The 15,555-nt window shown below is 36.4% G+C and overlaps 1 protein-coding gene across 1 annotated transcript in view; it reads left to right on the top strand.

Moving 5' to 3' along the window:
* Positions 1 to 246: 246 nt before the first annotated feature.
* FARSB (phenylalanyl-tRNA synthetase subunit beta) overlaps positions 247 to 15,555 on the top strand; it is a gene marked incomplete at its 5' end in the record, with an annotated part of 39,581 nt that continues 24,272 nt past the window's right edge. The window contains 13 exons of the mRNA XM_010164275.1: positions 247 to 302; positions 1,482 to 1,636; positions 2,177 to 2,249; positions 2,738 to 2,853; positions 3,302 to 3,452; positions 4,678 to 4,786; positions 7,088 to 7,158; positions 8,488 to 8,549; positions 8,636 to 8,687; positions 10,247 to 10,308; positions 10,746 to 10,953; positions 11,376 to 11,456; positions 14,332 to 14,424. Of these exons, the coding sequence (XP_010162577.1) occupies positions 247 to 302; positions 1,482 to 1,636; positions 2,177 to 2,249; positions 2,738 to 2,853; positions 3,302 to 3,452; positions 4,678 to 4,786; positions 7,088 to 7,158; positions 8,488 to 8,549; positions 8,636 to 8,687; positions 10,247 to 10,308; positions 10,746 to 10,953; positions 11,376 to 11,456; positions 14,332 to 14,424 (1,289 nt within the window). The remainder of the gene's footprint in view (positions 303 to 1,481; positions 1,637 to 2,176; positions 2,250 to 2,737; positions 2,854 to 3,301; positions 3,453 to 4,677; positions 4,787 to 7,087; positions 7,159 to 8,487; positions 8,550 to 8,635; positions 8,688 to 10,246; positions 10,309 to 10,745; positions 10,954 to 11,375; positions 11,457 to 14,331; positions 14,425 to 15,555) is intronic.

Genomic DNA, 15,555 nt, shown 5'->3' with positions numbered 1-15,555 from the left:
AAGCTGGGCTACCAGGCTCAGAAGTCCTTGCTGTGACTGTAAGAATAACATGTCAATAAATGCAGTATGTAGTAAAGAAACTGCTACTCAGATGCAAACATAAGCAAAATTATTTCAATTGCTTTTACCCTTTTTTCAAAACAGCATTTGTAATCTTGTTTGAAAACATTCAAAACAAACACAAAAAAATTACTTTAAAAGTCTGAGGTCTGCTTATTAACAAAAATGCACCTTCTTTCTTCACAGCTGATGAAGAATTTAATGAGCTTTGCTTTGAATTTGGTTTGGAGCTTGATGAAATTGTAAGTAGCATTTTTATATGATTATCAGTAGATGCAGCGTACTGACAGCATTTATATTTGGTAAGAGGTTGTACTGCATTATTTCTAAAATACTCCCCAGTACAGTGTTGGCTGCTGCCCTCTAGCACGTACCAAGAAACTGTCTAGGCAAGGTTTGGAGGACACCATGCCCCAGGTATCCTCAGAAAGCAGTGTTGACAAGACTTAAAGGACCTCTTAACCTATACAATCTTTCAGCAATGCTGTAGCAGGCTTTTCATCCTGAAACATCCTCATGTATCTCCATACCACAGAGCAGGAAATGAAACACATACCTTTAGGTTGTTGTTATAAAATACTGTTGCAATAGACTGCATTAACACAGGTGTTTTGAACCTGAAAGAAAAAACAGACATACAAAGATTAACGTCCTGGAAGCAAGAGCCCCAAGACGGTTACATTACTGTACTTCGTGGAGGTCAGCAGTCTGTGCTGCTTGGTCTTCAGACTCTGGCCCCATTTTATTTATCAGCATAAATGTGGCCACAGACCATGTATTGAACATATTTTACGAGATCTGCTTGGCTTTGTTTTGTATGCACTCCTCTGTGCGTATCCACAAAACTGTATTTGTCCTGGACACTGTTACCTAATTTGTAACTCTTTTATATGTAAGTTTTGATTTAGATTCTGTACTTGGGAAAATTTGCTGGCTCTGTTAACTGTATCCATGTAAATCTTGTTCAAGTAGACCTGTTGTGGTTTTGCTTTTTAATTTGAATTAATTGATCCTTTAATTCTGTTTATCAAAAGATATCTGAACATCATATATTATGCTTTATTTCAGAATAGACTTGATATGACAAGTCATTTGTTGATCTGTTGCCAAAAATAAGGTCCCAGTTCTGTACTGGGATCTGCTAGCCTGGAGTGTCTTGTTTCTGTAATATCTTTTTTTAAAATTCAAATTCTAATAGTGAATTTTTCGTTTGATATACTGCATTACAATCTCTGAATCTGAGAAAGATCTAGATTTTAAGTCATTTCTGGTATTTGTTGTGTCTGTTTGCTATATAAATCCAAATTACACTTTTAAACTTTTTAAATTTAATACAGTTTTCCTATTATATTATTTCACTGTCATTCTCCCATCAATGTTAAGATATTTCAGGTTAAATCCACATTTTTGCTTAATTTCAGACATCCGAGAAAGACATTATAAGTAAAGAAAAAGGTGAAGAAAAGGCAAAGGGTGCATCTGATACCATCCTCTATAAAATTGATGTTCCTGCCAACCGTTATGATCTTCTTTGCCTTGAAGGATTGGTCCGAGGACTGCAGGTCTTTAAGGAACGGTAATGCAGAGTTGCAAGACCTTTGTGTGGTTTTGTTATTTGTTTAAATACAAGTCCATTTCTGGTCAATAAACAAACTTGCCACGTGCTTGGATTTTGAGTACGATCTCCTGTGTAGATCAGGTTCATCAGATGTTCTCCCAGAGAGGATCTATTATATATTTTTAAAAACTAGACTAGACTGTTACTGGGTTTTGGATTTGTTCTAAAGATGTTTCAACTGCTGCTCCACTTGAGACTTATCCTCTGTAAAGAACTCCTGCAGAGGAACTGCCTTGTGCTCCTCTGTAATAAATACCAATACAAATAATTTATGTCACACTTCTGCTGTGACTTTATCTTCTTGAGTCCTTCCTCTCTAGTTAAGTGATCTGTTTACCATCCCATAGAAAACAAGTTTTAAACAGTTAGCTAATTTACATGCCAAGAATTGTTGTTAGAAAATTTTCTACATATTGTAGTTGCTATATTTCTGAAGTTTCCTTCATTTTGGGAACTTTCTGTCTTTCAGTTACAGACTTATTTCTGGTTTTATTCTAGGATAAATCTTCCTAGGTATGAGAAGATAATACCGGCTCCAGGTGAAGGTCAGAGGCTGATTATCACTGAAAAGGTAGAAGTGTTTACTGCACCTTTGTAAAGAGAGTTTCTGAACAAGCAAGATAGGTGTGAACTATCAGTACCAATTTTATAAGAGCAGTGAGACTGGAAATCTTATTTGATGAACAAGAAAGAGCTAAAGAAATATAAATACACTCATTGTGATTTATTCTTAGGGAAGAGGAGGGGGGAGGAACAATAGACAAGTTATTTTGGGTGAACTTCATAGCATATCAAATCAAAATTTCAGGTGCTTACATTGCATTGACCTTCTGGGCCATTACACAGTGTATTGGAAACCTCCTTGCCTCTGCCAGACCTGGAGTGGGTTTGTTTGGGTTCTTTTTCCCTTTGGGATTCTCACGTCTTTCCATGAATTTTCCTTTTGATTACTACTTTACAAAAGAGGGTTTTATGAAGAAAGGTGCACAATTTATCAGTTTAAGTTTTGTGTATTCTGTGTACTTGAAATTTATCACGTGTTGCTGTTGGAAATTGCAGACTGTCCAAGTCCGTCCTCATGCTGTGGCTGCAGTCCTTCGTAATATAACTTTTACCAAGGAGCGTTATGATAGTTTCATTGACCTCCAAGAAAAACTACACCAGAACATTTGCAGGTTAGTCCTTAAATTTGAAGTAGTGTATAGTGTCTGTGTGTATGATTTGATCACACCTTAAGGCTGCACATCTCTGTTGAGGGAGGCATTATAATTATATTCACGCTAAGGAAAATCTTTTATAGCAGCTCTCTTGAACATTCTGATTTCCTTGCCTGTTTCTGCCTGCTCTCAATATTTTTCAACCTAAAGAGCTGTTACATCTCCTACAACAGCTGAGAAAGAAGCATTTTCCAAGAGTCCCATTGGATGTGCCTGACTGTTACATGTGTTGTCAGCAGTCATTAAAAAGTTATTCATAAAAATCATTTCTAGGCTTCTCAAAATTGCCCTTCTACTTTTTCAGTAAATTCTATTAATGCGTAGGAATATAGAGCATCATGAGATTATCTCAAAGGAACTCCAAATACTACTAGTAAAATCATTATTTTCCCTTCTTTCTTTCTAGGAGAAGAGCGTTAGTAGCAATAGGTACCCATGACTTGGACACCATCTCTGGCCCATTTACTTTTACAGCTAAAGCACCTTCTGAAATTAAATTCAAGCCCTTGAATCAATCCCAGGAGTACACAGCTTCACAAATGATGGATCTGTATAGGGTAAGTGGGATTTTTTGGACTTGTCGCACTAAATGCGGGAACACAAATTTCCAAGGCTTAACATCTCACATCCTTATTATTAAGAGTTGTTCTTACAAATAATACACAGTTACCTTCTGTAGCTTCATTCAGTCAACATTCCAAATTTTGCTTATTCATGAGAAATGCAGGGTAATACTTTATTTTTATTGTCCATGAAACATAGATCATTGTTTTGTGGCTAAGCATAACTCTTAGAATAGTGAGTTTGATATTGACCCTCTGATTTATCAACATGAAGACTGCTTTTCACAATGCTCTCAATAATACTGTAAAAGGATTGTATATTTATCTGTCTACACTGGTAAGACAGTCAGTGTACAAAGCTGAGAAAAGCTTGAGGTGAATAATATCAGATTTTTTAATGTTATTTTAATTTGGCCAATTTACTTGGGAAAGATATTGAATTATTTACCCAGCTACAAACTAGGCAAGTGTAGCTGTGTAAAAGGCTCAAGTTAAGTCTGGTGCTGCTCTTGACCCAGCATCCTGATGAAACCAGGTGAATGCTAGGAAAAGATTCTATCAGGTCTAATTTTGTGATGTTTACATGGACCACTTTAAATGTCAGCATTTGAAAATTGTAACTATTATCACCATCATTACAGTATACAGTTCTGCTGGAGCACACATACTGGTCATAGAGATAAATAAATTCTCAAAGATCTCTGACTAAAGATGAGTAAGAGCTAGGAAACAAGGAGCATCAGAGAGAATAAGTTAATTATGGTTTTGGTACAGCATATATTTATGTCATTGGAACAGATGTAAATTTTGAATCAAATTTAAGCATAATTATGTCAATATTCAGCAATTTATAGTTAAAAGTAATGTAGTGCTAATTTTTATCCGTTCTAAGGAAAGCTAATATAAACTAAGGGTTTGTGCCCCTGGGTTTGGCGATGAAAGGTCTGCTGTTGTGAATAAGGGCATCATTTGGGCAGCATGACCTATGCATCTTTGAATCCTTAATTAAATCATTTTTAATGTTTCTGAAGAAAAACAAAAATCCAGTTATGTAATTTCAAGGTTTTCCTGCTTCTGAGAGCAAACAGCTTTTGCTAGTGAAGTACCTAGCTCTAAGCCAAATCCTTTCCTCTTTCAAAATTCCCATTGATCTCTCAGCAAGGGACTGTGGCAGTATGAAGGTTCACAAGTGAGCTAGCGTTGTGCTTTGTTTCTCCAGACTGACAGCCATCTTCGTCACTATTTACACCTAATTGAACACAAGCCACTTTATCCCGTTATTCATGACAGCAATGGTGTTGTTCTGTCCATGCCACCCATCATCAATGGTAAGATTACTTATGCCCAATTTATACTGTTGCTATTTGTATGTGAGTTAGGGTGCCCAACAGAAACACTGGTGTGTAATACTGATTATTCTGTTTTCTTAAAATTGTTTCATTTATAACTTCATATGTGTCTTCTTTCCTTCTTTCAGTTTAAATGCAGCCAAATTTTTTGCTCCCTCAAGTTGCTAGTATTCCTCTTTTCTCATCAAAAGGATGTAAAAGTCTCACTGCAAACTTCTCTGTTTAGCTTCTCATACACTTCTAGATTTGTGTGGTATAAACTCAAGAAAGGTTCCTTGTGATAGGACCCTTTCTTAGGAAAGCATTTTGTTTGCATACACGGACATTGTTCATCAGTCATTTAGCTAAAAGAAAGATGAAAGAAATTGTTTTGTAAACTGATAACTATTTACCAGTCTGTTTTGGACTCCATTTTAAGTAGTCACAGTAGGGATCTTTTTACCTAAGTCTTAAGCCCAGTGTATTTATCAGCAGTGTGAACCAGTTCTTGTGAATCCTTTTGCTGTCACACAGGTGATTCTAGAAGACTTTAATGGGTTGAAAAGGTCTAGACTTTTTTGCATTGTTTCTAAACATGGCTTTCCTCTGAATATAAAAGAAACTGTGGATGATTTTTGAGAACAATGTTTACTGAAACCAATTAAGGGCATGACAAGAACTACTCCTTTAACAAAGATATTTCAATATACCTATATATTTAGGTCAGGAATCAGTAACAGTTGCCCTGCAGTGACCAATAAAATCTGCAGTGATAATAAATTTGGATGTATTTTTCCTAATTAACCTTATCCATATCTTAAACAGCTAACAAAATCTTCTTAAAAGGTAGCTCAAACTCTTTGACAAGGACTGGTAAGACCAACTGTTCTGAATTGAAGGTGCTGTCAACCACTGATCTTTCAGGAGTGTTCCCCGTATAAACATGCCATATTGTTTACATTTTATTGATTAAAAAGGTTGACCTAAATTCAACACCTTCCTCTGTTTTAAAGAACAGTATTTGAGAGAATCTTCCAAGTTAAAGGTACTTTTTAAACAGATAATGAAATGTGAACATCTGTATTGGTTTTTTGGATTACCTACAAGCACTTAAGTGAAAGGTTATATTTGCTTTGAAGTGCATCCAGAAGAGCTTGAGTACATTCCATCTGCAAAGAGAAACTTCACAGCTTTGTAGGGAAGGGAATACAAGATCCCTCAGTCTTAAGGTCTTTAGTGCACCCGACTTTCAGACTAGCTGTAACCTAGTTTCTCAGGTAGGAAACTAAAACACAGAAGCTGAATGACTCAGCGTCAAACAAAGGAAGGAAGAATGTGCACGTGTATCCAAGTGTTTGCACCTGTGGGGTGCATCTGCATTATAGAATGGTGCAAGGAAAATGTGAGAAGGTTGGATTTGGCACAATCCCATACAGTTCTAAGACTGTGTATGTCCATACTGCATGGTTACTGGCAATGAACTTATTAAATGTATGCACTGCACATATATACCTAACAGGCAATACAAGGCAGATTTCTGTAGAGCCACTCTAAACTGCTTGTGGCTTACTAAGTGAACCCCACTTATTAGGAAATCAACTACTGGGAGACCTTGCAAGAGAGAGACTGTAGATGATGCCCCCAAGTGTATTTTCTACCTTGCTTCTTTCAGATGAGAAACAGTTTTGAGTCCTTCAGTGCGTCCCTCATGAGTTAAAGTACAGGCACAAAGCAAATTCATGCCTAAAAGGAACCTGTACTAGAACCTGAATCACTAATGTGGGCAAACCCATAGTGTATCAGCAGAGTGTCAAGAGATCTTGGTTATTCACAGGAGTGACTATGGATATTCATCAGTCTAAATCATTGTTTAAAAACCACTTAATACATTCCTGCCTGGGCTGCTTTCTTCCACACATCAGACATCAAATGCATAAAGCCAGGAAAGGTGGGGTGTTCTGGAGGCGCAGAACCACTTTGCTACCAGCAGATGGCCAATATTCTGCTAGTCTGCTTCTTCAACAGTACTGAGACACCTGTAGATCGGGTGTCTTTCAATGGGAAGCAGAACCCAGTCAGTAAATCTCGTCTGCCTTTTTCATTTTTTTTATTTATATATTTAAAAATAAAAAGAGCTGCTATTCTGGTAAGAATTGTGACTGTTGGTGCAGTAGACATAGTGGTTTTTAAGCTTCAAAAGATGGCAACGATCTTTCTGAATCACAAAAGGAGTCGGTATCAGTGTCATCACAAGAAAATTAATAATGTTTCTTAACATCTTTTTGTCTTTACATGTTTTAGGAGATCATACGAAAATAAGCGTAAACACCAAAAATGTATTTATTGAATGCACAGGCACAGATATTACAAAGGTAAATAAATCTTTCTTGCTTTTGATATGCTGTAATATCATTGTTTTCCCTTTGGATGATAGGGCTCCAGTACAAAGACCTACAATAGCCAGGCATTTACTTTATGGAGCAGACCTCCCATTTCAAAAGGGCAGGATAGGTCATGGGACTGTGCAGATTTCCTTCAAGCAGTTTTAGGCTTGCTCTATAGACAGTGTTACATTTTCATGGGATTTTGTTTTTACTGTGACTTTACATTGACACTAAGTGTTCAGTTTGTACAAGAGAGTAATTTGAGTAAATTGGAGGGGGGGTTGTCGAACACTGTTTCTAAATCTGAAAGGGTTTGAAAGAGTAAAATGACTGAGACCGACTATTTTGCTGGAATACTCTTTGTAAAGGATCATTTTGTCTCCCACTTAAACTTTGGCTGAGGGAAGGAAGATGACACTTTTTCTTCTTAGTTATCTTTTTCAGGCAGGGATGCTCTGCAAATAATTGTCAAATCGAAGTCTTTCCATATGCAAATTCTGTAACTCAAAACTGAAGCATGAAAGCTGAGCAGTTATAATCGCCTGTTCTTGAATACAGGTTGTGCACATTCATTGGTATTTTCCCTGAAGTGTGTATTTTGACGCCTAAGAGCAAAAACGCTTTTAACTTACCCTACTACACAGTGATATATTAATGACACAAATTTGCACGCTGGGGGGTGGCTTCTGAGCAAACTAATAAATAACTGCTTCTTGCTACTGCTTGCCTTGATAGTAAAAATAAAAATAGTGCTGTTCTGTTTCTATTAAGGAAATTATACTGTGAAGCATCAAAAAAGCCCCTTATAAATCGAGAAGTTGATCTGAATCTCATGCTTATATTCTACTAATCTCTTAATATATTAACTGTAAACCAGAAGATTTTTCAGATGAAGTGACTTGATAATATATTTCTAAATAACACACTGTCCTTCAGTCCCTACATTCTCACTTGGAACTTCAGTGAAATGACTAATTAGACTAAAAATGACTAAAGGTTGGGAAGACTCAGTTCCAACTAGTAATAAAGATGTGTATTTTGAGAACAGAGTTTAGCAAAGATATACAAATGCTTCAGAACCTTGAAAACCAAAGATTTCAAGTTTTTGCATAAATGTCCGTAGCAGAATAAAAGCTTTAAAAAATTCAGTCTAGTATTCCAGACTGCTAGGATTTTGGTTGTTAAGTTATTAAATAGAATACAATGAAAAGAGTACTAAGACAAGATTTTTTTCCCCCATTTTTTGTTAAGATACCTTGCCTACTTCAACGCAAGTAGGTGACATATTTTAATGTGATTATTATCTTTATTTTGTAGGCAAAAATTGTTCTTGATATTATAGTCACAATGTTTAGTGAATATTGTGAGAAGCCATTCAGGTGAGTATAAATCTCCAGTCAGAGAGATGTTACATTTGGGCCATGTGTTAAAAACGTTTTGACTTCTGTTTTTCTGTGTCTCTCAGTGTTGAAGCAGCAGAAGTGGTTTATCCTAATGGGAAGACCCACATCTATCCGGTAAGCATAGTGATATATCTCAGTATCCTTGGGGAAAGGGTTTTATTTACACAAAGTCTGGCAAGAGTGACATTGTCTTCTTTTTCTACAAAGGCTGTATATACAGGTTCTGAGGTATAGTGTAAAAGCTCAGCTTGGCACTACCTATATATTAGTGAGCCAGGGCCTTCTCTAGCCCCATGAGAAATAACTCCAGCTCCAGCTTCCCCTTATCAAGGAAACTCATGCTGAAGCTCTACTAATTTACAATAAGGCTAAAAATACAGTCTCACTGACATAGCCCAAAAAGGAGGGTAGGGTTTAAAGTTACAGTTGATAACCACTATTGTGGTTTAGAGTTCATGTGGTATGAACTCTTTCAGGAACAAGTAAAGATTGCAATCAAAGGTCATAATCTGTGTCTAAAGCCTTTAAAACCTACGTGTTCCAAATCAGGAAAAATGAATGCAGGAAGAGGTCCTTCAGGCTTAAGCCAGTGGACAACTGAAATCAGCCTCAGCATAACTTACTTATCAGATCTGGAAGCTTTAATGCCCTTCAGTTGAAACAACCTTGTAACAGGTTTTTTCAGTCTTTCACTTTGTAGACTCCAACCGTATAAAGGTCTATCAGGCAGGATGTTGACTTCAAGTGCAGGTTTGCCTGCATTCAGAGTCCCAGGCGGACCTCTTTGCAGTAATGAAATCTTACTTTTTTGTTCTTTTAATAAGTATAAAGAAAGCAATTCTTCCCATTTCCCTGAAAGTAACTGAAGAGAAACAGAGATCTGGTTGAGTTCATAAAATCAGATGTATCAAGCAAGTACAAACTGTTGAGAGGGAAAGAAACTTACTTTTACTCAGAGTTTTTCTAGTGGTATTTTAGCCTTTTCTTTTAGCAGTGCCAGCTTTAATCAACAGAGGAAAGACCTAGAGTCCTGAAGAGATATCCAACAAAACAGAAGTCTCTGAAGTAACCAAAGTAGCTTCCCTAGATGAAATGGAGAAAAAAATCCCCAAAGTTTTAGATGCTGAGATTTTTAAGGATTTGTATATCTAGAAGTTTAGAAATATCTAAGTAAATAAATACAAAATAACTTTCTTAAATATGTTGCAAACTTTCGAAGTAAAATACTGGTATTTCTGTGCCGATACAGAAATAGAAAGTTTTCTTTCCTTTTCCTCCTAAAAGTCATTTGATCTGTACTAGACCATGAGATCTCATGCATGACCATTCACTGCTTTAGGGCTTTGATTTAGGATGAACTGGTGACTAGAACCTTTTAGAAACTGTTACTTGCATATATCAGAAATTACCAGAAGTTTCAATAACAGGGATTTCATGCTGCATTCAACCTCCTAGCTTAACCAAGAACAGCTTTTGCATCACGTACTATAATATGTTGTCAAGAATCCTGTTATGTTAAAATAATAAGTTTAACCTAATATTCCACACTTGTCTTCTGTAGATGTCATTTTAGTAATTATAAGAAGCTAGATTACCAAGATGTCAAAACTGAACCCTCTCAGGTAGAAAGGGCAGGCATTGTGTATGCTGAAAAGCTTTGTCTTTCTTTTTAGGAACTGGCTTACCGAAAAGAGAAGGTGAAACCTGAACTCATTAACAAGAAAATAGGAATCAGGTGTGTTGTTGCAAATGAAAACAATAGTTTTTACTCAGAAACATTAATCATTAAAAAGGTACTACAAAACATTGATTAATGCATTGTTTTTAAAGTGTTTACACTATGTGGTTTGGGGTTTTTTTTCTTAATTTATCAAAAATTCAGGGGTTATCTTGCGTAATTAGATCAACTCTGTAAGGTTTCTTCCCCTGTTTTCAAGGAAAGTGAGTCATTCTTCATGGCCTCACACAACTGTTATGAAGTAACGAAAAATGACCATCTCAAGAGTCAGAATCTGAGGTGGTTCTGATGGAATGCTAAGTCTATATACAGACCATAAAGCACTTGGAGATTCTTCAGGATATAAGGCAATGCAGCAGAAACATTGATTACTTTAAAAAGCCAGTTGATAGAGTGCAAGATCCATAAATTACTACTCTCTCGTTTTGTTTCAGTGAAACTCCATCAAGCCTTGCAAAGCTGCTGACTAGGATGTGTTTGAAGTCACACGTCACAGGGAACGGGAACAATATAGAGATTGAAATTCCTCCTACCAGAGCGGACATTATCCATGCATGTGATATCGTAGAAGATGCAGCAATAGCTTATGGTTATAACAACATTCAGATGACTATTCCGAAAACATACACCATAGCTAATCAAGTAAGATTGCCCCTTCAAATAAACGCTCTGTTGTCAGTAAATGACTAGCGCATGCCAGAAGGGCTTTGGGGAAAACAGAACCTAGGAATTAAATATTTGGACATGCTTTGCCTTGAGAAGTATTTACCATGGATAGGATACAAAACAGATGCCCCACTGATTTGAATAAGTCCAAGACCAGTGATTGCTGGTACTTGAAAAAAGACAGGATTTAAGTAGGGAGCCCGTATTAAATCTCTAATTGGGAGATTCATTTCCTCAGGCAAGCCTAAAGGCAGCTGGCTGACGCTTTCAAAAATTCTAAGCGCACAAGCGTAGTGCCTCCCTAGTGAATTCACTGTAATGTAATAGGCAGAATCACCTCGGGAAAGAATAGAAAATGTTTTTAGATGGATGTTGAAAACTTTTTTGTTTCATTTTAGCTCCCCCTCAATAAGCTGACAGAACTTCTGAGACTGGACTTAGCAGCTGCTGGATTCACTGAAGCACTCACTTTTGCCCTGGTATATTATATTTATTTCATCTTTTTCTTAGTTGTGTGTTGGAACGTGCAGCCAAAACTGCATAGTCTGAGGATATGTTGTTGTATAAATATACAAGTATTATCTGTTACTGTTTTGGCAGGTGATTGTTTGCTAGTGCTTTGGAATTATAGTATATTTTGTGAGTTTGTAGGTCAGAGAAATTGAATGAGTCACTGTTAATGTGGCATGTAGTTCTCAGTATGGAGGTGAAAACAGCTGCTAAAGTACTGTTTTTAGTTTAACTTGATAGGATGAAATTGTAAGACAGCCAGTCTCTCTTGAGACTTTGATCACCAGATGTGAGATTCATCATAGTCTGATAATCTGGAAAACAAACATAAAAATTTAGTACTTTCTGGTGAATATTACTACAGTTTAGACATCACCCTGTTTCTATTTGTCTCTTTTTGGTACTGTCATTTGCCCATGATTCCTTGTATTAGATACCAAGCTGTTATGTAGTTATTCAGTCAAAGAGTTTATTCATTTTAAGAACACCTGGAAAAAAGTTACAAGGCACACTGAGGAGACACAAGTTTCTCTGTAAATTTCACCACAGGTGGAATTTTTTGCATGGAAGACCAAATAAAAATATAGTAATTGTTGTTACCACTGGTTGCAGGTATTAGATATTATTTGTTACAGCCATGCCAATAGTCCTTTACCAAGAATGAGGACTCTGCAGCAGCATGTGCCACTCCAGTACAAACAGCTGGCTTAACTGCTAATAATGAAATTTTGGAGCAGGATTGTTTTGTTGAAATCAGATGTTCAGTAGAGAACACCGTCTTTGTCATGGCCACTTGTTCATACCCCTTTGCCATAGTTGTGAACTGGATCAGAGAACCTGATCTACTATTGAAAAAGAAATTAAATACACCCCTTTGCTCTCCAGATGTCTACGGTAACTGTCCATACGTGGAGGTTGGCACAGTCAGCTATTGAAAATACGCGATACGTTTTAGAAAATCCCTTCTGTTGCAAAATCTGCTCAAGCTCTTTGCCTTAAAGTACAATTTCTGGACATGTTAGCATATGGAGTGCTACCATCACATATTCTATTAAAAACCTCTGTGGAATTTCTCAAGCTTTTCCTAAACTTAAAACTTACTCAATGGCCTGAAATCCCTGAAAGTACACAGCCTTTTAAGAGATAGTTGTCTGATCACAGATTATTTTTTGGTAACTTACTCAAAGTAAGATACAGTGATGCAGATTCCTCAAACACTTCCATGCATTTCAGGTATTGCAACTAAAGTTGGTAATCCAAATAGGTTGAATACAATTTTAACACCTTCAGGTTTCATGGAGCTTCAGAAGCAAAATTTGGGCTAATTCTAAAGTCTGAAAAAAATATTCCGGTTTTAATATTTTGTTATTAACTCATTTAAGTAACCAGGACAATAATTAGTATTACTTGCTGCAGTGCTAGTATTTGACAAAGATATTCAGACTACCTGTGGTAATACCACAGTGGGGAAATAATATGTATAACATATGTATATACATAATAATATGTGTAACATTAATATAATTCAATTTTTTCAGCACTGGATAGGTAATATGCTTAAAAACTTTGAATATATTACATCGCTACAACTGAGGACATTTATGAACTGCAACAGCATAATTTTGTAGGATCATGCAGTATATCATGTTATCACATTACATATTTGTATTTCTTCTGTGGCATGATGAAACTCAGTCTGTTGTGCCATCAACACTTACTAAAACACCACTGTGAGGCCTGTGACTATGACAAATATTATTTATGCTGCAACATTCTGTAGCCCAGTGTTATATGGCAGACACTGCTTATGTATTTGTGCATACAATCTGTTTCTTGGTTTGAGCCCCAAATTATACTTGTACACAATAACATTGCTTTCTGTTAGGAGCTCCAATTTAGCCAAAATGCATTTAGTTAAATCACAATAACATACCGCAATTTAGATACACATCTGAAAACTGTTTAACACAGTTTTCTCCTCCTAAGGTCAGCATTCACTTAAGATTTTATTTTTATTCAATAATCCACTTTTTCAGATGGTATCAGCTGCTCATTTTCCTCACATTTGGCCTATCAACACATTTCAGAGTGCTGCCAGTGCAAAGAGAACACTTCTGGGAGAGTGCAGTATACTAGCAAATCCTCAATTACATGCCTAGTCTGCTATTGGTTTCTTTAATACATTAATAAAGCTATAAATTCTGGAAATCTGTAGTGTGGATCTTATCAGTAGCATCTGTTGCTATATGTGCACAGACATTGTCTGAGCCTGATAAAGTGCTCATAATGTGTATTGCTTTACTGACCAGCTTAAAAATGCACCTTGAGAATAAGGGCTTTAAAAATATCCAGCTCAAAAAAATGAAAACAACAACAGTGAACTATGAGAATCCTATACAGCTATGAAATTTGGATGCTTGGCCATATGACCTGTTTTTCATAGACAGTATTTTACTTTCTATAAGTAGCCCCCAAAGGATTGTTTTCTTTGTGAGAAAGCTCAGGTACCATTCTCGTTACAAGTGCTATTTTCAGAATAAAATACTTTACCCACTGCAAGTCAGGGGGCAGAATGAGCACCTCCTTTTTTAAAATGGATGACAGCAATCCATGACAGAAGCCTTAAGTAATTAACATTTGTAGATAAACCAGTTTGGCTACTTAGTCTAAAGACTGAGGCTTAGTTTTTGTTATGAATGGGTGTTGCACATGAGAGCATATATTATGGGGCCTCAGAGCAAGTGCTACAATTGTGTTGTTCATTCTTGATATCAAATGTCATCCTTGGCTTGCTGTCTATTTTAACTACTCGACCTTGGTGGGTTTTTTGTCTCTTCCTCTCAGTGTTCTCAAGAAGACGTTGCTGATAAACTTGGCATGGATATCTCTGCAACAAAAGCAGTGCGCATAGCAAACCCCAAAACTGCAGAATTTCAGGTGAGAGAATTCAGGTCAAATTTTTAGAGCAACATTGTCACAGATTCTCTACATAAAGAGGAAAGAAAGGAGCCAACAGGAAATAAAATTATGAGCTATAGAGCTGCTTTTCCCGCATTAAAGGAGATGTGCATATTTATGTGCTAAACTTGCTAGCAGTCATTTTCTGTTACCCCTTCACTGAGAAATACCTTATTTGGTGTGAAATGCTATTAGTTTTCCAATAATGTAACATACCATGTTCTGTATGAGATCATGTGGCAAAATTGAGCTGTCTTATTACAGAAAATCCCAGATGATTGATCAACTCCCACATTTAGAAAAACCATTCAATATGAATGGAACTACTAGACGTGGCAATCTCTAAACTTCCTGAGCTCTGGATAGGAGATGGGTTTTTTAAACATTATTAACCGTTATTACTCATCTTTTTTTTTTTTTTTTAAATTCTGTATTGATCTTGAAGTATTTTAATACCCATTTCTAGATGATTTGATCTTCCTTAGAGCAGAGAGTGGGAACTCAAGTACAATATTCTCAACAATTCTGAAAATACAAAAACTATGGGGACACTTTTAGGTACTTCTTTTAGAGAGTGTTGGGTTGGTTTTTTTATTATGCTTTCTTTAGTTTACAGAGAAGGTAAATTTAGAGGCTTTTTTTGTTTCTAACCTAAGAAATACAAAGGTAAACACTCTTTAGAAAGGTTTAGAAAAGTTAGAAAATGTTTTGTGATTTGTGATGTTTTTTTCCCCTGGAGCTTTTCCCGTAGTTCTGATTTCTCCGAGTGTCTAAAATACCTTTGTAGATCTTATCTCTAATGCTAAGAACAGTCTTATGCTGCTCTGAGATTCAGGAACAAAATTTTTAGATACCTTCGTGTATTTTCTTTTCTATTTGGTACCACAAATACGCAATCATGCAAGATGCTGATGTAACCTGTTTAGACTATTAGCACCTGTTCATACACATAATTTGGCATGGTGATTACAGCTGAGCAATATAGAATGTACCACAAACAAACAATACCGAGTGTGAACAAACAGAGAAGAAGCGGCAGCCCCTCTAGCCAGGTACAATTTCAGATTCCTATTCTTCAAAGACTGCAGGCCTTTGCAGTAGCAGTGCTTC

This window comes from Antrostomus carolinensis, unplaced genomic scaffold (assembly GCF_000700745.2).
Source record: "Antrostomus carolinensis isolate BGI_N321 unplaced genomic scaffold, ASM70074v2 scaffold14410, whole genome shotgun sequence".
NCBI classification, from domain to species: domain Eukaryota; kingdom Metazoa; phylum Chordata; class Aves; order Caprimulgiformes; family Caprimulgidae; genus Antrostomus; species Antrostomus carolinensis.
Note: the sequence above shows the minus strand (reverse complement) of the source record. Positions and strands in the feature narration are given on the sequence as shown.